Source organism: Podarcis cretensis (genome assembly GCF_951804945.1).
Source record: "Podarcis cretensis genome assembly, chromosome: 1".
Taxonomy (NCBI): Eukaryota; Metazoa; Chordata; class Lepidosauria; order Squamata; family Lacertidae; genus Podarcis; species Podarcis cretensis.
In genome coordinates this window covers 44,690,256-44,715,857 of record NC_137170.1, presented here as the reverse complement: position 1 = coordinate 44,715,857, position 25,602 = coordinate 44,690,256, and the positions used below count along the sequence as shown (strand labels likewise).

Sequence of the window (25,602 nt, the reverse complement as noted above, 5' to 3'; positions counted from 1 at the left end):
CTGTTTGTGCTTCTGAAACAGAACAGAACTCCAAGCAAGCCTTTCCATCTAATCTTAACTGCTCTCTGTCAAAATAACCTCAGAAGTAGTACAATGATTTCTTTTATACTCAACCGGAGACAAAGCTCAAAGTGGATTTGAAAAGCTTTGCGGTAACTATATGACGAATAGTCTGGACTCCTGAGTTGTGTTGCTCGAGGTCTGCCGAGCACCTTACAGCAAAGGATGAAACAAGAGCAGCTTTATTAAAACCAACCAAAGTTTATTTATAGAAGTCTATACATTTGTAACGAATGCTGCCGAGACAATGAATTAAAGCAAATAAACCCATCCCTCCCAATGAGCCTGTGTTGTCGCCACTCACTGTCACATGCACTTAAAAGAGGAGAAAACATTACACCTTCATACACAATTAGTTCCATAGCTATCCCAGAAAAAATATTACTCCCTCAATGCATTATTCTTAAGTGAAAAAAACACAAGGTGACAAGGAATTGTCCATTACCTGTGTGAAAGGAGAACCTCTTCTAAGTTTGGTAAGGAGGGGATACATGAGGATGGCGACCTCATTCACTTGTGTCCTAAAAGTTCCACAGTGTTTTATTTGATCAACTCCTGTAACCCAATTGGAAAGGATAAACTGATGCATTATTTACAACTTAGGGAGGCCTTCCGTACTCTGATTATGAAGCCCAAAGTCAGGAAGTGCATTTCTGCTGCAGACTGCCATGATAATTAGGAGGGATCATAAGAACATTAGTTTAACATTTGCCGGCTCTTTCCTTGCTCCTATGCCATAGCTTTGCAAATATTGGTGGGCAATCAGAACTCTGTTAAAGAATTTTGGACTTACTATCTCTCTATATCAGAATGTAGGTATCAGGGAGACTGGCTACTACGGATAATGTTGCTGACAAAGAAATCCGAGTGATAGAGATGCATATCTACATAGCATATCATAATGGCTCCCCAAACATACACTGGCAGATTCTAGAAATCCACTTTTTAAAAAAAGTTAGAAGCATGTATGTCAATAAGAGTCGACAAGCGCTTGAGAAAAGTAGCTAGAAAAAAGGCAGAAAAACAGAATGATTACATATTTACACAATAGTCTGCGAAGCTATGGACTATGTAGTAAATAAAGTCACAAAGTTTACACAACTTGACGAGAACCACTTCGGGAGGAGGACTTCCTCCTCTTCATTTCATCAGGTTTTACACAGGTGTGTGTCTCCCTAATCTTAAATAAGGAATCAAAGAAGAAATAGATTAAAGCATCAATAAGGATCCCCCAGATCACAGCCACAAGACTCAAACTTCTATTCTGATGTGAGCAAACATTTTCTGGGCCTGCTTAAGAATGCTTCGTGTGTGTTTGGATTTCTCCTTTTAATCCAGCTTCAGGAAAGTATCCTTAGTGAGGGCACTTTTCCAGCACTGGCACTGGCATGATCTGACAGATCACTAACGTTCATCAATGTATGCACAGTCTTAGTTCAGTATAATCCATGGTAGTTCATTTTGAAGAGCTCTTTGATAAAATGTCATTTATTTACACTTCGATCTTTACACCTGAGTGATTATCAAGCAGTCATCTTTTTCCTATTCAGACATTCCATACATACAATCCTTGTGCTGGAGTTCAGCTGCACACGTTGTACCAGTTACATATAGGTCAAATTAACTGCCCTCTTATATTTTCAATTTTTTACTGTACGCTTTCCATTCTGCAGAACAAGATTAAAATATAAAATCAAATAAAAACGGGAGGCAAATGGAAAAAAAAAATTCTGGCTATAAAAGGCAATTTGGTAAGGGTGCAAAATGAAAGATCGAAAGGTTACATGGTTTGTTGTGGGATTTTTGGGGTGGGTGGGGAAGAGATCCAAGTAGCAGCCAGGAACAATAAAACTGCCCCACCTACCTGTAGCAGGAAATTCAAGGGCACATGTACTACTGCTTTACAAAGACAGTGACTGGGGGGAAGATGAGGGAAGGGGTTTTTCTAAGTCTGTGTGAAGGAACAGTGTGAAGTTACACAGCTATTGTCAGCCAGGCTCCCTGTTTGTAAAAAATAATAAAATAATAAAATAAAATCACATTTATTAAATTGCCCCTGCTGTTTTGGATGCTCAAATATAGCTGGTAAAAATTCAAGACAGATTTAAAGAACCATGAGAGATACAAACTTACTGCAGGTGAAAATTGATTTTTAAAAAAACTATCTGGAAAAAATTCACACAACCCCCCCACCCCCCACAAAAATGTACACTTTCAACCTAAACCAGTTCGTAAAATATACCCTTCTCCACAGTTAGGAGAAAGGGGAGAGAAGACGAGGAAAAAAGTGCAGGCGACCTTCACAAGAGGTCTTGTGCCACGGTTTAATTTTCCTTGCTTGTGGTGGTTGAGACAGCCAAGTGCTAACACTGCTTCTGCCACCAACAGATTCCTGCAGAAATCCAGACTCCAGGTTAACACTGAATACATACAGCCAACTCCAAATAGCTGTATTAACAAACAAAACTAAAAATAGCATGGATCCATATTTGTGGGTGGCAGAAAAGGGCAAGAAATGGAGGTCTATACAGTAAAGAGTCAATGATTTATATTACAGATGGCTGGCAATTTTAAAGAGTCTCTTTCCAGCTCTGTTGCTGCTCCAACCCCGAAGGGCAAACTGAAGAGGGAGGGAAGAAAATAAAGGGTGGGATATCATGTAGCATGCAGGATCAGAAGCAGCAGAGAGTGGGGTTTGCTCAAATAAGCCCCCGCCTTTTCTTGTAGTCCTCCAGGTTCAGTGATCGCCGGGGGGCGCCATCTTTTGCTGGGGGAGCCTTGGAGGTGATAGCCAGTGTTTTGGACTCTGTTGGGAAATAAGGCACACATACTAGGTGTGTAACTCAGCAAGGTGCATGGCTCTCTTCAAACAATCAGGCTCAAGGGAGTGCATTAACTCTGCAAGCTTTCTGCAGGGGATAGCCATGATTATTAATGTGGTGCCAGCAGTGTAACGTAAGTAAAAAAAAAAAAAAAGAGTTCTGCCTGCCCCCGAGACACTGAGCAAAAGACAGACCTAAGAAACTTCCAGTTCCTACAGTACAGCAGACCCCTCCTCAGATGCTGTGGCAAAGGAAAGCAGTAAATCCAGCAGGATCTATGAGGGCAGTGGTGACACCAAACCAATGGTGGCTTCTCTCAACTTTAAACCAGCTCCTCAGTCTAAATAGAAGCTGCACTTTTTGAAGTTTCTGGTTCTTTAAGCTACATTAACCAGAAAAAGAACAGCTCTACTAACAGAAGTTCACTTTTTCAAAGTTATGGCTGCTTGTAGTTTCTGCCGGGATGCACAAAATTTGTGTATTTTCCATTCGCATGCTTTGGATTTTTGAAAAACCACCCGGCTATTATTATTATTATTATTTTGCAAGGTGGCTCCTAAAACTCTTTCCCTTTTCTACCACCTTTGCATTTCATTCCCTGAGGGACAGGCACACCTACCTGAGCTGGGAACCTGGAGATCAATCTTCACATCAAAATCATGCACTTTGAAGAGATCCTCTGAGAGGTCACTGGCAGTTTTTGAATTCATATCTTTGTCTTTTCCCTGACTCTGAAACAAGAGACATCTTTTAATATCAAGTAACACAGAAGCTTACCCAACCATGCTTTATTGGCTATAGTGTCTGAAAGGTCCCATTGTAGACCCCATTCTATTCTTAGATGCAGCTTGAGGTTTAAAATGTGACTATTTCACATGGTGGCAATTCCAAAAGTAAGGATTACATGATAGAAGCATATGCAACAGCAGAAAGTTGAGGGAACTTGCCTTGCTCATGTCCTTTGGAGCATCTGGCAATACACCTGATCCGTATTTTGCATTAAGTTGGGCAAGTATAGCAGCTTGGACAGCAGGATCTCTAGACTGTGACAAAGGAAGAAATTTAATGTCAGGTTGAACAATGGACTTGACCATTTGTAGGTTAACATTTCTCTCTTCATACAGAAACAAGTATGTATATAAAGGGAGGAATTAAAGGTAATACTCTTCTAATCAGCACAAGCATTTTAGCTTGTAGAATGGAATGGAACAAACCTCATTCCTCAACACTGTTATGGGGGGTTTCCCCGACCTCCCCAAACCAATTTCAGGGGGTAGGGTGTGCACAGAGGGAGGGGGAAACCCCATTGTACAAATGGAAGTCTCTGAGCGGGGCTTCCACTGAGAGGACTCATTAGCTGAATCCCAACCCTTAATATATCCCATGTACCCATATCCCACAACTCAATAAACGTATAGTTAGAAATGTATACAATTATCTTTCCAAATGGTTTCAGTGATTTTCCATGCATCACAGAAATACTCTGCTTCAGCTATAAAAATGGGATTTGCACACCAATACAGCACTCTGCTGAAACAGGAAATGAATATACTGTTCTCCTGTGCAGTGGGCAATAGACTATAGTGCTGCCTTCTTCTAGATACATTTTCAGTGATCCACACCTTATGTTGCCACATCTAGATACTCTCTCTCTCCACACACACACACACACACACACCTCCATATGTGAATAGCTTGCCCTGCTCCCGATTGCTGTCAATTCTCTGCACTTTACTTACGTTGGAGACTATTGTGGGCTTACACTGCCGCCGAGTAAAGGGATCCATCTGTTGGTTTTTCATACTGTGGCTTTCAGCCTGTAGAGAGAAATATGAAATATGCAGTCCTGTTTTTGCCTTATGCTTTCCCCAGCATATCTCCAAATGCAGCTCCTCGGAAACAAGGAGAGGGCTATTGTCCCTGTGTCCTGCTTGTGGGGAACCCACAGGCATGTTTTTGGCTGCTACAAAACAGGATACTGGACTAGGTAGGCCTTTAGTCAGATCCAGCAGGGCTCCTCTTAGGTTCATAATGAGAACAATTTGTCCACCCCTCAACTTATCAGAAAGCTAAAGTAGGACTGCAGGTGCCGATACTGCTTGAGCAATTCACAAATGGAAGGTTTAAGAACAAGTGGAAGACACCTTCCATATGTAGGAGTCCCAAGTGAGTATTTTGGGAAAAACATTTTCTTCCTCATTTACCATATATGCGTACATATGCAAGACAGGATTGGGAAGGGTGAGAAAACATGCCTATGGAGGGTGTGACTACAAACTAGAGTGCTAAACATTTCCCTTGTCTTCTATCAATAGGTTTTCCCCTACCCTAGGCTCTTAACAATCATAAAGCTTTCCTGGTTGAGACAGTTTCAAACCACAGTTATATAGTGGCATTAAAAGCCAATGGTCGCTGTAACCCTTTCATCATCCCAGACAGGGAAAGTCAGCCTCCAGCAAATGCTATTTTTCTCATGCTCCTGCTTTGATAAATGGACTGGACCTTTTCAGCAGGCAGGCTTTAAGTTACTTCATCACAACAGTGCCACTCAAGTATAGTTGCATGTTATTGCTTGATACTAAATGGCAATATGGTAAGGCTGTCCAGAAAATTATACGTCGTCGTAAAAAGCAGCAGAGAGTTCAGAGAGCCACCTTTCCCATGACAATATATTTTGCCTTCTTTGCACTATCAACATCACTCACCACTAGAGCCTTTTCAGATTCCACAATGTTCCATTCTCTATTCCTCTGATTGATGTAACTGCAAAACGAAAGAAAAAGAAAAGGTGTATGTATTTCACTTACCTCATGTATTAGAAAGGAACTCTGAAATTCAGGGTCTCAACAAGCTATTTTTCTAGAAGTCATTTTCCTATTTCTTTTTGAAATGAGAGATAAATTCTGAACCCTGAAAAGTGGTGGATTCTGTCCAGATGGAAAATTAACAAGATCACTCTGAAATAACAGCAGTGACCAATACTGGTCACAAAAGCAGTACTCCTGGTTTTCTGTTCCCTTGTCTATTATTAAATATTAGGTACCAACCTGATGGCTGAAATATTTTTCGTTCGCTGACGATCCAAGGCCTCTGCTCTCTCCTCTAACTCATTAAGCTGGTCTTGAATCTGTTTTGCTCTGTCCTGATCTCCCATGTCTTCTGCCATGGCCTTTAATAAAAATAATTATTTGTTAGGAATGAACCACTGTTGTAGCATCAGTTATGTGAATTGATTAAAAACCATGAGGTTATTATGTTGTTAGTTCAACTGGTTATGTGCTTTCTTTCTTAATAACATATTATACTTCAGGATCAACAGGGATCTGACTCAAGGCAAGAGAAGCAACAGTTAGTGCACTTATCAAATTTGAACAAGTTGTGTCAATCTTTACAAAGGATTCTCAGCAATAAAGGGGATACTGGTTTCCCACCCTCGGGAAACAAGTTAAGCAATATTACTGAAATATATATTGAAAAAGGCTGCTTTAATCTTGAAATAAATTATTTTAGGGGCCATTTCCCAGTGTCATCATATTTTACCTTTTCTTTTAGTAGCTGTGTTTTCTTCATGGCATAGTTTGGTGGTGCTTTCCGGAACCTTTCTTTCTCTTTTACAATCTACAAATGCAAAAGGGGAGGGGGGGACATTATGAAAGGTGGGCTAACTGATGGTTAGTTATGAAAAAGCTGCTCTGGCTCGCTCTATTCAAGCACTGACAAGCCAGGCTAAGGTCCTACATCACTCACTTTGTGGCCTGCTGAAATTTTTGTTCCTAGCCTGTATTTACATGGTACAAGAACAGTAAAGAAGCATTTTAAAATTTATTCCATCATGTTAGCACACTGGCTGCATGTCCACTAGCCGACAATAATCTATCAAGAGTAACTGCAGTCTATCTTTGTTGTTACATGATTACGGGTGGCACCGTATTTTTCGCTCTATAAGACGCACCTAGTTTTTGGAGGAGGAAAACAAGAAAAAAAATATTCTGAATCCCAGAAGCCAGAACAGCAAGAGGGATCACTGTGTGGCACTCCCTCTCACTCTTCTAGCTTCTGGCTTAGCTGCGTGCAGCCTCTTCAGGGCAGCGGGATGAAGGCTCCCCCTGCCCAGAAGAGGCTGCACGGGGCTAAGCCAGACGCTAGAACAGCAAGAGGGAGCGCTGCACAGTGATCGCTCTCGCTGTTCTGGCTTCTGGGATAGCTGCGCAGCCTGCATTCACTCCATAAGATGCACACACATTTCCCAGTTACAGATAGGTAGCCGTGTTGGTCTGCCATAGTCAAAACAAAATAAAAAAATTCCTTCCAGTAGCACCTTAAAGACCAACTAAGTTAGTTCTTGGTATGAGCTTTCATGTGCATGCACACTTCTTCAGATACACTGAAACAGAAGTCACCAGACCCTTCTATATAGTGAGAAGGTGGGGAGGGGTATTACTCAGAAGGGTGGTGGGATTGGGTGATTGGCAGATAGCTGTGATGAGCCTGTTGACGACTCTTAACGACTGCAATAGGTCTTACAGGAAAAAGCAAGGGGTGAGAAGGTGAAAAATGGCTTTGTCATGTATAATGAGATAAGAATCCAATGTCTTTGTTCAGACCAGGTCTCTCCATGGTTTTAAGTTTGGTGATAAGTTGCAATTCAGCAGCTTCTCTTTCCAGTCTATTTCTGAAATTCCTTTGTAATAGAACAGCTACTTTGAGATCTTGTATAGAATGTCCTGGGAGATTGAAGTGTTCTCCTATTGGTTTCTCTGTCTTGTGGTTCCTGATGTCGGATTTATGTCCGTTTATTCTTTGGCGTAAGGTTACAACAAAATCTAAACCATGCTGAAAGGAGAGCCATAGATAATCTCAGAAACAACCCAGACATTATAATTAAAGAAGCAGACAAAGGTGGAGCTGTCGTCATCATGAACAAAACTGACTACATTCAGGAGGCTCACAGACAACTTTCCAATACCGCCTTTTACGTAAAATTGGACTCAGACCCCACACAAGAATACAAAAAAGAACTGAACAAGATTGTTAAGGAGCTACCCCCACACATCCAAGAACAGATCCTCACAAACACACCAACAGAACCTCGACCAGGAACTTTCTATCTTCTACCTAAAATACACAAACCAGGAAATCCAGGACGCCCCATCATTTCAGGTATTGGCACTATTACAGTGGGTGTCTCCGGTTATATGGACTCTGTTCTGAAACCATATGCCATCAGTGCTCCCAGCTATGTACGTGACACCACAGATTTTCTGAGGAAAATACAATCTTTTAATAATCTTCCCAACAATACTATACTAGCTACTATGGATGTGGAATCTCTGTATACCAACATCCCACACAACGATGGTTTACAAGCTATAAGGAACACCATTTCAGATAAAACCACAGCGGACTTTGCTACCAAACTCTGCCAATTTGTCTTTACCCACAACAACTTCAAATTCAGTGACGACCTGTTCCTTCAGATCAGCGGCACAGCAATGGGCACCCGCATGGCCCCACAGTATGCCAACATCTTCATGGCGGATTTAGAACGTTTCCTAAACTCCTACCCACTCAAACCTCTCTTGTACCTGCGATACATTGACGATATTTTTATCATCTGGACACATGGTCAACAGACCCTGGACACCTTCCACCAGAAATTCAATGATTTTCACCCCACAATCAACCTAACAATGAATCAATCTATGCAAGAAATACATTTTTTGGACACTACTATAAAAATACAGGATGGGCGCATAGACACCACCTTATACCGTAAACCAACTGACCGACAAACATATCTACATGCCTCTAGCTACCATCCCAAACATACCAAACAGTCCATTGTATATAGCCAGGCACTATGTTACAGCCGCATCTGCTCCAATTCTACAGACAGAGACTCTCACCTAAGAGATCTACAGCAAACCTTTTTAGAACTAAAATACCCAGCAGATGAAGTCAGACAACAGATCAACAGAGCCAGACTGATACCCAGAGAGAACTTGCTGCAAGACAGACCCAAAAAAGAAAATAACAGAACACCTCTAGTCATCACATACAGCTCCCAAGTTAAAACAGTACAACGCATCATCAGAGATCTACAACCTCTCCTGGACAATGACAGTTCTCTTTCTCAAGCTCTGGGAGGAAGACCTTTCATTGCCTACAGACAGCCACCCAATCTTAAACAACTCCTAACCCACAATAATACTACAACCAGACTTAACACGGACACTGGCACCAGAGCCTGCAATAAACCCAGATGCCAACTTTGCTGCCACATACACCCGGACAACACCATTACTGGCCCCAACAACATCACACATACCATCTCGGGACTATTTAATTGCTCATCGTCTAACATTGTGTATGCCATCAAATGCCAACAGTGTCCTTCAGCTCTCTATATTGGACAAACAGGCCAAACCTTACGCCAAAGAATAAACGGACATAAATCCGACATCAGGAACCACAAGACAGAGAAACCAATAGGAGAACACTTCAATCTCCCAGGACATTCTATACAAGATCTCAAAGTAGCTGTTCTATTACAAAGGAATTTCAGAAATAGACTGGAAAGAGAAGCTGCTGAATTGCAACTTATCACCAAACTTAAAACCATGGAGAGACCTGGTCTGAACAAAGACATTGGATTCTTATCTCATTATACATGACAAAGCCATTTTTCACCTTCTCACCCCTTGCTTTTTCCTGTAAGACCTATTGCAGTCGTTAAGAGTCGTCAACAGGCTCATCACAGCTATCTGCCAATCACCCAATCCCACCACCCTTCTGAGTAATACCCCTCCCCACCTTCTCACTATATAGAAGGGTCTGGTGACTTCTGTTTCAGTGTATCTGAAGAAGTGTGCATGCACATGAAAGCTCATACCAAGAACTTAGTTGGTCTTTAAGGTGCTACTGGAAGGAATTTTTTTTATTTTGTTTTGACACATTTCCCCTTACTTTTTAGGAGGGAAAAAGTGTGTCTTATAGAGCAAAAAATACGGTAAGTACCGCAGAGCCCAGCTAATTTCTCCTGTGGGCAGATGCTAAAAAACAACAACCCATCTCTCCTCCTCCCTTACAAACCTAGTCTTTAGTGCCTTACTTACAATAGAATACAAGTCCTACTTCTGCTGTGATCTAACTTTTGCAAATCTGAAGTAAGTAGAGTAACTGTGATATGCCAACAACACTAAAATAGGATAAGAACCAGAGATAGGGAATCCATAGACCTCCAGACATTTTTGGGCTACAATTCTCATCATCCCTGACCACTGGTGCTGCTGCTTTGGGCTGATGTGAGTCCAACAAAATCTGGGTGGCCACAGGTTTCCCATTCCCAATATAAACAGTCTTTTCCAATACGATGTCTTTCCCAACACGAACAGGAAGTCTAACCCATCTTATCTTTACAGAACTAGAATCTGGCACCTGAGAACATCTAAGAGCTCACCTACCTTTCCATTGTGAACCTTCAATTGTATGGGTTCAGCTCAAAAGTACATTTTCTTCATTTACCTCCTCAATGTCCTGGTCATTGAATTTATAGTTGAGGGCTTCTTTGATAGACATGTCCTTCTTGTTTATCTCATCTAGTGTTGGTAGCTGCATCCCGGCAGAAAACATCTAGATGTTAAGAGAAATAGTGTCAGAGTACTTCATTCACCATTCAACACTCCTGTTTGGAAAAATGGAAATACTTACAGCTTCCTTCCACTTCATGAACTCGCTCTCTGTGAATTCTTGATTGGAGACAAATTCTAAGCGGAACACACGCTGGTCACTGCCATGCCTGCACAGAGAAGGAAAAAAGGAGCCATCATTCCACAGCACCTTCCCAAGGGCAGGGCAGCAGGAGACAGATATAAAGTGCATTTATACCTGGCTACTAAGTATACCTCTGTATAGTGACTATGTTATGCTAACTCTAACTTTGCTACAGGAAGACACATTATAAATTTGCTGGAAACGGTGAAGGGGGAAATGTTAGTAGGAATAACATAGCATACATTCAATCAGTTTCACTCAAATATTTGTTTGGACGCTCCATTTTTTTCATATCTCTAAGGAAAATATTGGGAAGGCCTGAAATCAAGGAGAAGGTCCTGATGGAGGAAGCAATTTTCATAGATTTCCCTTTTGCTCCTCAAGCCACCTCCCACACTCTTTGAGGGTCCCTGAAGCCTCTGGAGAAGTATTTCAAAGAGCACAGGGGAAAGAAGGAATAGGCAAAAATTGCCTCCCCTCCAGTCCTTCAGTGGGAGCGTCCTGTGAATTCTGTTGCGCATGAGGAAGTCCTTGTGCAAATGGAACAACTTCATTGGATAAACTCCTCTGTGCTCAATACCCTGACAGAAATTTATCAGCTTCCTACTACTCAAGGATAGAAGTATTTTGGAATTCACCTCTCATATACCACGCTCTCAAAATGATGGAGCAGGTCTTACCTTAACTGCAACCCTTTGTTTGTCCTGGTACCTCCAAGCTGATAAACCTTTGCAGTTTCTACAACACCTGTTATTTCTGCCACCTATATAAATAAAGATAAAGTGAAAAAAGATGAGTACTTCCATGAAGGGGGAAAGGAGTCAAGAAGAGGCAGACTTAAGAAGGAGCGTCTAGATGGAGCTGGAACAAAATGCCATGCCTACTGGCACATCTGTAATGGTGTTCTTTGCTTCTGAAGCAATAAGGCCTTATCTCATAAACAAAGTATAATGGCAACATTTAAATTGCAATGGCTTGGATCGAGAATTGTTCCTAGTGGTGCGCGTATTCCCTTAGAACAGCGGTTCTCAACCTGTGGGTCCCCAGATGTTGTTGGACTACAACTCCCATCATCCCTGAGCTCTGGCCTTGCTAGCTAGGGGTGATGGGAGTTGTAGTTCAACAACATCTGGGGACCCACAGGTTGAGAAAGGCTGCCTTAGAAGTTCTGCTTAGAAGATTCTCCCAGCAATGAAACGGAGATAATGACTTTTGCTAAATCCCCTTTCCCTCAGCAGGTCAGAGGATGCTCCAGAGCACCAGAGGTATGCAATAATACTCATTTTCATTGTTATCAGCTGCATTCCTCTGCGGAATCAAAAACCTTTCTGTTGGCAGATGGTTAAATTTGGACCCAACATAACAGGTGGCAGCTAATTTCACAACAGTGGACTTCTAGTTCTACAAGAGAAATTCCCCTTCCTCTTCTCACTGCTGTACTCCCTTGGTACCTCCCCTCATCTGCTCTGGAGGGTCTTCCAACCTTTTGAAACAGATTCTGGGGTGCACAGAGAGCTGCAGCAGGGAATGCATTCTGTTGTGTTGTCCGTTCCACTGGTTAAACAAGGGATTCTATAGATCTTGGTATTTATTAAGAAAAAGAGGACAGCAAGGTGGGATAAGTAAAAGGGCTTCATAACTAATATTGTGTTGTGTAATTACCCGCTTTCCCGTCACCATATATTTGTAGTGTCCTGCTGCTTCTGGTGTCAACAGGAATTGGGTTTAATCAAGGATATACTCACTCTGTAAACTGGTTTGCTATTGTGGTTTCCTATGCCGATGCGCACAAAGCAGCCAGTGACCGTCTTGGCAAAGAAAGGCATGTGACACCATCGTTCTAGTTTGTGTCGAGATAATCGAACCCGATTCAGTTCTTCAGGCAAGGACACTGGCTGTGATTTAGGAGGGATTTCTTCTTTCCTAGCATGACACAGGAGGAAATATTCAAATAGAATGAGAGTGCCACACTCACGTAACAAAATCCACACATTAACACAGTGGTTCTCAATTTTTATTTTTATAGTGGTGGAACCCTTCACTTTAAACAAAACTTCAGCAAAGCCCTTGCAGTAAAGTATTTTAACTGGTTCTTTAAAAATGGATGGGGGGAGTTTATTATTGGGAAAGCAAGCAAGTGAAAGCCAGTTATCTCACCTGTACGCTAAAGGGTTCAAGGTGGTGCAAATGGTTCTCCTGTCTTCCATTTGATCCCCACAACGATCTTGTGAGGCAGATTGGGCTGACAGGTAGTGAATGGCCAAAGGTTACCCAGTGTTCCTTAAATATTGAAAGTGGGCTTCCCCAGTCCTACTACAGCACACTGCCTCTCTCATAAGATGAAAACAAGCATAGCCCACACAGAATACTATGAAAGGTATACAGCTTTATTCACTGCCCTCAAGCAGTACTTCAGTACTTACTCTTCCTCCTCATCCGAAGATGAAGATCTGGATGAACGATCAGTTTTCTCACTAGATTTATCGTCTTCTTCTTCCTCTTCATCATCTGAGTAAACTTCACTCGTTTTTAATGGCTGCTTCTTTAAAAGCAACTCAGCTAAAAAGGGAAAAATGACATAATTCTCTTCTGTTCAGTTTCCTTGACCAGAGACTCCTTTAGTTAAAATAAGTAAGGCTCCAACCAGGTATTGCCTCAAGGGAGCCCATGCTGTTAGCCCTGTTCACATTTTTTTTTTCTTCCAAGCTGAGTTCCAGGGCTAAGCATGGCTGAATTCTTTTTGGCTCAAATTAAGCTTTACTGATTGCTGCATTTGAGTAAAGGAGATTGCTATTCATCTACCACATCTTACTTCATTATGTATCTTGGATATAAACCTTAGAAATAAATTACATGTTAGATTTACATGGGAAGCTCTTCAACACAATCATACAAAAATTAGTTTATGTGCACTGGCAATTTGCATGTCTCTTTATATGAATTCTGAATTAGTAAAATGTGTTCACACTCTGAACTCTGGTGGATACCAGAGCACAGATGGTAGATATATTGCCATCTGTGCACCTTCTGACGAGACACTATTAAGGAGCTGTTATTAGGACATACTGCTGTTCAAAGCAACACAGGTGTATAATGTTCACTTGTAAATGCTAAAGAAATACATTTACTGGTGTCCATTAAATCCAAAGAACTGCCCACATATGATTCCTCTAGCATTAGCTGCAAGACAAAACATGAACAAAGAACATTTGTTTTGTACCCATTGCCTTTTAAAAACTTAGCTGCTGGGGACAAAACACAGCATGAACAACATTGATTTTTATGTAATTGATGTTTCGTAACTATGCAATATATCCTACTGTGGAATCCATGGATGAAGGGTGTGTTAGAAATATCTTAATTAAAAAGTGCAAGTGAGCCAGACAGATATCCCAATACAAGATGGATAACAGTTGTCATTTGCATTTACATTTATATCATGGTTATTAGATGAAGCTGTAAGAGGAAATAAAATAAAAATAAGCTTTTCCCTAAATGTTAACATTAGAAGTCTGCAAATCAATAGCACATACAAATAATTCCAAGTAAAGTGCTTTGAAAAGAGTAGCCTGATTAACTGTCAAATAGTCTACTTCCACTGTGTGTGTCACTGATGCATAAAAACCCCAACATCTTGGTTGTTAGTTAAGGGAAAAGGAGTTAATTAAGGGCTATAGCCATGTTAAAGAATGAACATTGTTTCCTTTTTGGGATATCGTTTTAAAGTGCAGGAAGCTCACAAAATCAGATGCTCTAATGCAAGAGTGGGCAGAAGATTGATCTCTGGAAGATTTGCATCAGCTCAAGAAAGGTTTCTGATTCTCAATCTTATAACAAAAGTAGCAAGGAAATGATTCCACACGCCCAATCTGAATTTGCCTGATAAACTAAAGAAAGTTTTGAGGCAAAAAGTAGAAGGACTATGACTTCCGTTTAGCTCTGATACCCAATATTCCTGGGCTCTGAATCTTTTAATTCTTAAGGCTTGTGGCTCTTTAGTTCTAGTAAAAAACCCACACAGGCCCCAGGTTCAATTCCCACCATCTCCAGGCAGGACTGGGAGAGACCCTTGTCTGAAACCATTGAAAGCTGCCAATGTAGAAGATACTGGGCTTGATGGATCAGTAGTATGACTCCATAAAAGGCAGCTTCCTGTATTTCCTGACCATCCCGTCAGGAAAAACACAAATTAAATCTTAACAGAAATATCAGTATCCCCAGCCAATGACATTCAGGAAAGAATAAAACTTTTGCGTAGCTTGTGCCTAGTCCCTACATTATCAGGGTGCTTTGGCAGTGAGCACTGGAGAAGCTTTTTAGTTCATATTGAGCAGGCATAGGCAAACTCAGCCCTACAGATGTTTTGGGACTACAACTCCCATCATCCCTGACCACTGGTCCTGTTAGCTAGGGATGATGGGAGCTGTAGTCCCAAAACATCTGGAGGGCCGAGTTTGCCTATGCCTGATATTGAGGGCATAAGTCTATCACTTACTATGAACATACAAGTTAATGGCCCTTAAAGGCATGTAAGGTCACTGAATAAAAAGTAATCAGGAAATTTGTGGGAATGTGGTAGCAATGAACTGTGCCTCCCTCCACAGTTAGTTAAACGAAATCAAGGCTCTGTAAAGGGTGTAGTCCCTGGGCATCAAGGAGCACCCACATTCTTTAACTGGAAATGTACTCCACAATTGATCCTTTTCATGGGCTTTTGAACTAACCTGTTCTGTTCTTCCTTTTCTCCCTTTCTGCTTTCAGTTCTTCCATGGCTTGGGATTTCTTATCCAATTTTTCATCTCGCTTTGACCGTCGCTCTTTATTGTGTGACATTACCTATGGAAACACACAGCAACCTTTATAATAGCTACTTAGAGCTCATGCCCCAAAATAACTACACTTACATACACTTTCATCCACATCAGTTCTCTTTACAATGTTTTGAAGTCTTCTGGATTATTTGCAAAATTTGGTTTGTAATGACCATTTAAAGCTGGCCTGGAATTTATTCTAAAAAAGGTTTTATACTGCACCACTTCATTAACTTATCTGAAGAAGAGGGCATTTAAACAGACCATTTCTGCATGCAAATATGTCATCCAGAAGTGCAGAAAAGCTACTGTAGCTCTGTTATTGGTCCCATTGGCATAACAGAAAGTGATTACATGATTTTCCAAAAATGGAGTCCAGTGGCACCTCAGATTTTTTGATTATAAATCTGTTAGCCTTTATAGTGTCATAAGAGTCTTCTTTTTGCTACATTACAACAGATACTTCCTAAAAATGGTTTACCAAAGGACTGCTACCTATATAAAGAATAATGGAAGACAAGACAAAAATACATTGCTCCTGTTCAGTTTTCATTGAGACCATTATTTAATCTGGTTTGGTTAGGATGAAGGTGCATGATGAACTGGAATCTAAGTGATTTCACATCACAAACATCTGAGTGATTTCACATCACAAACATCTGAGTAATTTCACACCATAAACACCTGGTTTTAGGCATTTGTCATCACCTGGTAAAGTGAGCTTGCTCTGTTCTTACCTGGGATTCCTGGATCTGGGTGAGTTTTTTCTTCTCCTGCTCTTCTTCTTGTTTCTTCTTTTTCTCTTTCTTTTCTTTCTTTTTTGCTGTCTTTAATTTCTTTTTTATTTCAAACCTGGGCTCAAAACAAGGGGAAAATGAGTAAGAACCTGCAGTCGCTTTCACACATCATTAGAAGTCAAGGGAGGATGAAATATTATAATAGATGAAAAAGGGATGGGAAGCCATTTTTGTATGCCAACAATCCCATTTCCTGGGGGACAGCAGCATAGATTGGGGGGTGAGTGGGGCTAGAGATGGCAGTTACTAAAGCCCAAAAGTGGGTGAGGCAGGAGCTGGATGCAGAGGGACATATCTTTTGTCTCTTTCAACAAACTTTTTTTTTAGCATCACCACTTCTCTCTCCCAGCTCCAGTTATGGGATGAATCTGAATAGTGGCTTCCCAACCCTGCTCTAAAGCAAGAGAACTATAAGCAGGAATAGACTGTAATAATAGTTACACTAAAGGTGGGTGAAAAACATGTCCACCCATTACTGTTACAGACTAGGCAAATTACTAGCAAAATCAGGTGACTTGTTGCTCAGTTTCAAAGCAAAATACCAGATCTAGAAGCTGGCAGGTGAGGCTAAGTGTTTGAGTTGATGGGATTGATCACTTTAAAGCATGACTACTCTAGGACAGTGGGAAGGGTTCAGATAGATGTACAGAGCCATCCACCAAACTAACAACCAAGTTATGTTCAGAACCTACTGAATTTGAACTGTATACATGAGAAGCTCAGTCCTGCAGTCAGATTTAGAATGGTGAGAACAAAAGTTGCTTGGTTATGCCTAGAAATTGCAAGCTTTATCTGACCAGGATTTTGCTTGAAACTGAAATCCGAACAGCTGCAAATGAAATTCTCCATGCTGTTCGGTTCCATACTAGACTGTAAGAACAACCTGACGGGACCTATGCTGTGCAGGACTTATGCTGTGCAAACTACAGAAAATGACTATTTGATTTTTCCTAGCAGTTCGAGAGTCAGAAGTTGGGCCTGAAACAGGTAGAATTCGTTTTCTACTTTTCCTAGCAAAAGCAGATTCTCTCTAAATGCATTTAAATATAATTATTTGAAATAGAATTGAAAAGCACTTTTATTGAGGGAAGTGCAATTTTTTCTATCATCTTCCTGTATTTAATTTTCAGTAGGTTGGAGATCTGTTGGTATGACACTATTTGTTTGTGTTTTTATATGTATATGCGTGTGTAGTGTGTATCTATATCTAATATAGGTAGGAAACAAAAACAACACATTCTGACAATTTCTTGCACCCTGCAAAGGGTAATTTTGTAATCTGCATTAACTCATTTCTATCTTTTTTTTTTAAAAAAAAAACCAAACCAGCTGGGAAATGATATGCAGGTATCCTACCAATACTGAGCAGAAGTAGACATTGACCAAATGAGAACTAGCAAGCTTACTAGAAATACAGACATGAGGGTGTGTGTTGCATATGTAGAGGGCACTGAAATTGTTATTTAAGTTAGCCTTTAATCATAAACCTCACCTCCTCTTTAGAACTTCTCTCTTCTCTATCCGATTAAACAACTCCTGCTCCCTCTCCTTTTCTGTCATCTGTTCTAGCCGAGCTCTGTCTTCTTCATCACCCATGAGGTCCTCCCCATAGCCATCAGTGAACTCATCTTCTGAAGATGAATCAGAGTCTGAGCTGGAACAAGAGCTATTGCTTTCAGAGTCAGACACTTCACCTGAAACAAAACAGAAAGAATCCATTCTGCTGAGTCAACTGCAGAACTCCAGATAAAGGCATACATTCCTTGTTACTATTGCTTCCCCTTCTCCCCATCACCATCTAACTTTGTATTCTAAGCTCCTCAGGCAGGTACCTGTCTTTTCCTTTACTACTTTGGAGCATGCCATGTACACTGGTGGCACTAAAATACACACATACCTGTGAGAAAGTAGAAAGTATCCCTAGCAAACCTCAACTATGGCAGGAGAAAATGCATACACATTATTATATCTTTTGTTACTCCTTAATAAAGTAAAATTAATAGAGTATGTGGGCCTCTGCATAGGATGGAGTTGCAGGATTGTAAAAGAAAATAACTTTTAGGCAAAAAGTACAGGTGCAGCCCAAAGGTCTAAGAATGTCAGAAAGATTACAATACTGAGAATACCAAAGCCACATTCAGATGTATTATTCGTTTTACTCCAAGGGTTCAAAGCAGGCTACAGCAATGGTAAATGAAACACATTCCTTAAGGGAAAGAAAAACTTGTCAACTCTTACCATTAATCATGCTGTTTGTGGCTGATGGGAGTCCAACAAGACCTGAAGGACCACAGATTTCTCACCTCCAGTGCAAAGAATAAAGGAGCGGCCTCATACACAATAGCAAGCGGCTGAATACTATTAGCGTATAGCTCAGACAATCACAAGAATGGTCCAAGACACTAGGGGAGGAATTTAATATTGCCCCCCCTCTGCACACTGTTCTGGAGGTTCTCCCAATACTTGCATAGGGCTTCACTAATGAGACTCATTAGATCAGGCATAGGCAAACTCGACCCTCCAGAGCCAGTGTGGAGCAGTGGTTAAGAGTGGTAGACTCGTAATCTGGTGAACTGGGTTCGCGTCCCTGCTCCTCCACATGCATCTGCTGGGTGACCTTGGGCTAGTCACACTTCTCTGAAGTCTCTCAGCTTCACTCACCTCACAGAGTGTTTGTTGTGAGGGAGGAAGGGAAAGGAGATTATTAGCTGCTTTGACTTCTTAGGGTAGTGATAAAGCAGGATATCAAATCCAAACTCCTGTTCCTCCTCTTCTTCTTTTTGGACTACATCTCCCACCATCCCTAGCTAACAGGACCAGTGGCCAGCGATGATGGGAGTTGCAGTCCCAAAACATCTGGAAGGCCAAGTTTGCCTATGCCTGCATTAGATGAATCCCACACTAGATTTGTAGAGGGAGGAAAAAATGATTAGAACAGACCAGGAAAATAAAATTACATGTATCTTATTACGGAAGGCTTAAACCATTGTCCCTTTCTTGCCCTTTACATCTAAATATCTAGAGTGATAGGAAATGTTAAACAAGCACACCAGTGTTTTACATATGCTTTTAGTACTTCAGCATAGCTTACTGCAAATATAAAAATAATCTGACCTGGAAGAACAATCTAAGCCCAACAGAAAATGAGTGCCTACAGAAAACCACCCACATTACTGACATGGTGCATCCTCTTACCCTCTTCAGGTGCTGAGCTCTCTGCTGAGCTTTCTTTATCAGAACTGCCTGATGAGGCTGCTTTGTTCATCTGTTTCTTCATGGCTCCTTTTTTCTCTGCTTTCCCAGTTTTCACTTTCTTTTTGTTTTTAGAACCTCCGACTGTCCACTGTATCACAGGAGAAATGAAGTGAATCATGGCTTTCCCAAACAATCAAGTTAATTTTACAGGAGATAGGACAAACTACAAGAGAAGCCCAGATTATAATACAGTGGTGCCCCGCAAGACGAATGCCTCGCAAGACGAAAAACCCGCTAGACGAAAGGGTTTTCCGTTTTTCGAGATGCTTCGCAAGACGAATTTCCCTATGGGCTTGCTTCGCAAGACGAAAACATCTTGCGAGTCTTGTGAGTTTCCCCCCCCCTTTTTCTAAGCTGCTAAGCCGCTTAGCCGCTAATAGCGCTAATCCGCTAATAGGGATGCTTCGCAAGACGAAAAAACCGCTAGACGAAGAGACTCGCGGAGCGGATTATTTTCGTCTTGCGAGGCACCACTGTATTGATTTATATTGCAGAATCCACACTGATTTGATGCAATCCACTTATTCTTGTAGAAAAGCGTACCTCTACATCGCTGTCTGAAGTCTCAGAATCTGAAGATGCTGTAGGTTTACTAGCAGGTGCTTCTTTTTCCTCAGAGTCACCACGTTTCCGTTTGGCAAGTGATAAAAGCTCCTGGTAGGAGAATAAATATACTGTTACCTTTAAAATGAAAAGACTCTAACCCTATTAGAGACACAATTTTCACCATATCACTTCTCCATCAACCCCATCAGTTTTTCAAATATGCTGTCCCTTAAAGTACCAGTGTTATCACATGGTGTAAATCCACTGTACAAATCATTAAAAAACAAACTTCGCATGCATACAAGCAGGGCTTTCTCTTTTGCGACCCAGCTCCTCTGAACTCCTTCCTAAGTAAAGTCCACAGGTGCCTGACCGTACAAACTTCTAGGAAATGTGTAAAAATGTTATTTCAGAAAAGTTTTAAAGAATCACATGCTTCTTACGCTGTGCTCCATTTGTGGCTCTGGGTTATATGGCGAATTTAAGTGTACGCGTTTGACTTTCAATTTGACAGAATTGTTGCAGTCCACTTTTAATACATAAAAAGCCAATATAATAAATGCAAACAGGTGGACCCATTACAAACTATATTACACATGAATCCAAGTCCTTAGACCAGGGTGGTCCAACTTCATACCAAGTGGGCTACTAGAATACTTAGACACGGAACCCGCAGACCACACTCTGCCTTGTCACGGGGGTGCCAGGCTTTGGGGAGGACGTGCAAGGATCTGGCAGGGTCCTAGAGCCCTTTCCAAAGCTGGGAAAGTGCTAACAAGGCTTTGGAAAGGAGGACGGAGGACTCTAGGACCCTGTCAGAGCCCTCATACTTCTTTCCCAAAACCCAGCTTACCTGGCTTTGGAAAGCAGTGCGAGGGCTGTGGGGGGCATAAAGTGTTGCCAAGAGCTACCTAAAAAGGTATCAGGGGCCACATTCAGTCCTCAGGCAGTGTGTTGGACCACCCCGCCTTAGACATTTTAAAGCACGCCCACGAGTCACATTAGAACATTTGCTTATTGGAGTGCTCCCCTAAGTAACAACTTACTACATGGGAGGGCTTGATACATGTAACTTCAACAGTCAAACAGCTACACAGATCTCTACAGAATTCTACATATCCCAATGGCCTACTTCACAGGTGTTTGGGCTCTAGGAGATGAGACAGGCAGCTTTGCTCCTTCCCGGTCATTCTGATGCTATGCTGAGCTAAGCCCTGGTTTGGTTTAGTGTGTCATCCAAACCCAGGCTCATGGTTTAGCTCTCTCCAGGCTAACCATGAGCCGTCCTGTGGTTAATTGATAGGGTTTTTTGGGGAGGGAAAAAAAAAAGTATGCCTGACCTGAAAACATGCTATGCCAAATCGCAACTTAATTCAGCCAGAGGAAAGCAAAGCCGCTGCAATCTCTGCTCCAAGGCCCGCCACTAAGCTGCGGTGTGGCTTAGTGTGACATGCTAACTAGGCCAGTGGCTGGCACAGGAGGCCAGAGGTGTAAAGTAAACCTTCCAGCCAGCCCAATTTCAACCACTGGGAGCACTCCACTGAACAAGGCACACTACAGGGAAGATGGATTTCTAAGTATCATTGAGTTTGCTATTTAAAAAAAAAACAGGAAGTGAAAAACATACATTGAATTTTCAGTAGAACCTGCTACCTAAAAGATGTGTTTCAATTCTCATAAAGGCTTGGTTCAGATGTCATGCTATGTGATAATCAAACTTTGGTGATCAGAACTCCCCTGCAGGCTTGATTGTCCCCCTTTCCTGGGCTCATACACTTTCTCCCCCCTCCCTTTCCTGGTTAGTGATAACTTAAGAGTTTTCTGTGACCTCTGAACTACAATCACCATTAACCATTAATTGCTCTCAAACAAATTATTCTGGGCAAACCATTGTAAACACTTACGAGGGTGCGAGGGTGCAAAGGAGGAAGAATGTAGGTGGGAGTGGGCAAATAAGTCTGCAATGCTGTGGTGTGCTCCCAATTGCTAAACCATGGTCTGAAAAACCAGGTAGCAAAATATCTTAACTGGACCACTGTCTTAGTAAGACTGTGCTAATATGCATTTCCCCTGCTAAGGAAAGATGCTTCACATTTTCTTCTGGCTAATATTGGTCTAGATGGTGACAGCAGCCACGAAATTAAAAGACGCCTGCTTCTTGGGAGAAGGGCAATGACAGGCCTAGACAGCATCTTGAGAAGTAGAGACATCACCTTGCCAACAAAGGTCCGTATAGTTAAAGCTATGGTTTTCCCAGTAGTGATGTATGGAAGTGAGAGCTGGACCATAAAGAAGGCTGATCGCCGAAGAATTGATGCTTTTGAATTATGGTGCTGGAGGAGACTCTTGAGAGTCCCATGGACTGCAAGAAGATCAAACCTCTCCATTCTGAAGGAAATCAGCCCTGAGTGCTCACTGGAAGGACAGATTGTGAAGCTGAGGCTCCAGTACTTTGGCCACCTCATGAGAAGAGAAGACTCCCTGGAGAAGACCCTGATGTTGGGAAAGATGGAGGGCACAAGGAGAAGGGGACGACAGAGGACAAGATGGTTGGATAGTGTTTTCGAGGTTACCAGCATGAGTCTGACCAAGCTGCGGGGGGCAGTGGAGGACAGGAGTGCCTGGCGTTCTCTGGTCCATGGGGTCACGAAGAGTCGGACACGACTAAACGACTAAACAACAACAACAACTGTGAATTATTATAGTTTAGAAAGACCCACAGTTTCCAAGCAACTATAGAAGTGAGCAAAATGGAAGTGAGGTAATATTGAAGTTTCATCATTACCCACAAAGTTCTAGCACTTGGTAGTAAAATCATAATTTCTCTTTTAAATGCTAGATTTAAGCTACAAGCAGAAACTAACCTCAAAATCTGATACACTGGCTTATATTAATTAAGCACTTGAAAGGTTAACATCACAATCCTTTATTTGCATACACATTTTCCCAAACATAAACAGCACAGTGATAATTTTGGCATGGAGAAGAGAGCTTCTCAATGAATAAATAAAATACCTCCCTTTCCTCTGAAAGAAAATCAGAAGCACATGGTGTTGCATGCTGTTGTTTTCAAAGTAACAGCTGTCAGACTACATATTGATGCCAATGGCAGCTTCCCACCAGATGTAAACAGCAGCCAAAGAAGGGGGTTTTCAGCAGGATTGTACCACAGGAATATGTTGAAAAATATACCCCTCCACTACAACTCCAATCCACCCCACCCCCACAATTGCTATTTAAATTTGAATAAAAAGCACCCAAACTATATGCTTAATGCCATGTAGGGCTTGGTGCACAAATGAGCAGTCACTGGACAGCAAAAATGCTTAAGCACTGTTGTATATAACAAAAATGCTAAAAAGCAGTACTGTCTATACAGAAAAACAGGTGAATAAGCCCAGAAATGTTGATTACCAAAATCAAGCAATATTTATTGGGTGTTTGATCTTTCTCACCAAATTCTGGGGTTTTCTTTTATAACCATATCAAATGTTTCCTCACTAGTTACAGGTTCCTAGAGATGTTAAAACCAGTATATTGGATCCACAACATTCCTTCTATAAATAGAAGGGCTCCTTCTGTTTAAGGAAGGGACTGAGAACCACCAGACAATTCCAAAGGAGAAGAGGAAGGGGAGATGCTCCAACCCTCTGGAACAGTTTTTCAGGGACACAGTTTTTCAAGGAAGGAGGGATTGATGGAAAATCTGCTCACAAGTTTTTCAAGGAAGGAGGGATTGATGGAAAATCTGCTCACAAGTATCAGGTTCAAAATCAGTCTCTATGCAAAAAAAAAAAGTTGTATTATCATCATCATCATCATCATTTAGTAGTAGTACTAGTAGTAGTCTACTAGGTTCTCTTCTCCTACTTCCAGATATCCAATCTTTGCCTCCTCTCCATTTTCTCACCTTAGCTCTCTCCACTGCCACCAGCTATTCCTTTCCATGGCTAATCAGATGACTGCATTACACACAGACAACAACATCTGTGCAGTTTTGCTTACAAACTGGCACAAGGCACCCAAATGTATTTCCAAATGTGCATCTCTATTAAAAACTATGTGTCTCAACTTTACACCTTCACCAGCAAACCTGATATTAATATTTACAGTACCATAAAGGCCACATTTTCATTAAGAATGTACATTGATTTCTATCTTTCCAGCTTCCTAAGCCACCTATAATCCTAATATTAACTATTTAGGTTTAAGCAAAGAGCTTAAGTGTATACACCTAGGGTACATTTCCAATGAATTCAAGAATGAGTGCTTTACATAGTATTAATTCAGATGTCCGTGGCCATATCCGTTCAAGTAGGCTGCGAGTTTTGAAGCAATTTAACAGAGGTATTGCTTAGCACCCAGCTTCAGTAATCATGTAAGGTGTAAACACTCTACTCATACAGTGGTACCTTGGTTCTCCAACTTAATCCATTCTGGGAGTCTGTTCGACTCCTGAAACAGTTTGAAAACCAAGGCACGGCTTCTGACTGGCTGCAGGAGCTTCCTGCACTCAGTTGGAAGCTGCAGAAACCATGTCAGATGGTCAGCTTCCGAAAAACGTTTGCAAACCAAAGCCGATTTGTTCAGGAGCGAAGCTGTTTGAGTACCAAGGTACCACTGTACTACAGTATTCTCCAATTGTTAATGGCCAAAAATGGAAAGTTGGGCTCACTGTGAAGTGCTCTTCTGGTCAAAATACAGCAAAGGGGTTAAGTAAATTTTCTTGTGGTAGATGGCAAGGCCCAAATCAGAAGAAGTTAAATGCCTCTATCAACTGTTTGACCATGGTAGTTATCCCTAGAAAAAACACATTTAAACGAGTACTCCAACAAGAACAGAAATGAAGACAAAGAAAGACATGAAACCACTGCAGGAAACTGCACAATTGTATATAAGAACAACCCTTCTGCACAGTTGCCTTCCATCAGCTTTGGCTGGTTGCCCAGCTGCACCCCTATCTGGACAGGGATAGCCTAACGTCCGTCATCTATGCTCTGGTAACCTCTAAATTTGATTACTGCAACGTGCTATACATGGAGCTGCCTCTGAAGATGGTTCAGAAACTTAAGTTGGTGCAGAATTCAGTGGCTTGGTTGCTCACTAGGGCAAGACAGTTTGAGCATATTACACTGATCCTGCCCGACTGTACTACTAATTAGCTTCCTGGCCCAATTCAAAGTGCTGGGGTGTGTGTGTGTGTGTCTATATCTATATATATAGTTTTTACTTATTTTCCATTTAATTATATACATTCACATCATCATTATCCACTTTACCACCCTGGCTCTTAGAGCCATCGACTTCCTTCACTTCCGCCTCATGACTATCAAAATTAACCTTTATATCATTGTAGCTTGTACATTTTCCAATTCTAATTGTACTCATTATGAAATTACTCGAAATTTAAATAAATATAGAAAGGTAGAAAATTTCTCATTACAAGTCTTCAGGCAACACTGCTAGTGATGTTAATTGCTTACAATAATCTTTCAAATATCATATAAATTTACTCCAGTCGTTTTGGAATACTTGATC

General features: G+C 41.3%; 1 protein-coding gene across 1 annotated transcript in view; it reads right to left on the bottom strand.

Annotated features, from left to right (window-relative positions):
* Positions 1-241: 241 nt before the first annotated feature.
* RTF1 (RTF1 homolog, Paf1/RNA polymerase II complex component) overlaps positions 242-25,602 on the bottom strand; it is a 28,273-nt gene continuing 2,912 nt past the window's right edge. The window contains exons 2-18 of the mRNA XM_079964753.1: positions 20,062-20,172; positions 19,459-19,606; positions 17,756-17,957; positions 16,204-16,318; positions 15,380-15,491; positions 13,079-13,214; positions 12,401-12,578; positions 11,336-11,418; positions 10,593-10,680; positions 10,407-10,514; positions 6,423-6,500; positions 5,930-6,051; positions 5,588-5,645; positions 4,622-4,699; positions 3,830-3,925; positions 3,502-3,613; positions 242-2,866 (exon numbers count right to left, since the gene is read on the bottom strand). Of these exons, the coding sequence (XP_079820879.1) occupies positions 2,760-2,866; positions 3,502-3,613; positions 3,830-3,925; positions 4,622-4,699; positions 5,588-5,645; positions 5,930-6,051; positions 6,423-6,500; positions 10,407-10,514; positions 10,593-10,680; positions 11,336-11,418; positions 12,401-12,578; positions 13,079-13,214; positions 15,380-15,491; positions 16,204-16,318; positions 17,756-17,957; positions 19,459-19,606; positions 20,062-20,172 (1,932 nt within the window). The 3' untranslated portion in view covers positions 242-2,759. The remainder of the gene's footprint in view (positions 2,867-3,501; positions 3,614-3,829; positions 3,926-4,621; positions 4,700-5,587; positions 5,646-5,929; positions 6,052-6,422; positions 6,501-10,406; positions 10,515-10,592; positions 10,681-11,335; positions 11,419-12,400; positions 12,579-13,078; positions 13,215-15,379; positions 15,492-16,203; positions 16,319-17,755; positions 17,958-19,458; positions 19,607-20,061; positions 20,173-25,602) is intronic.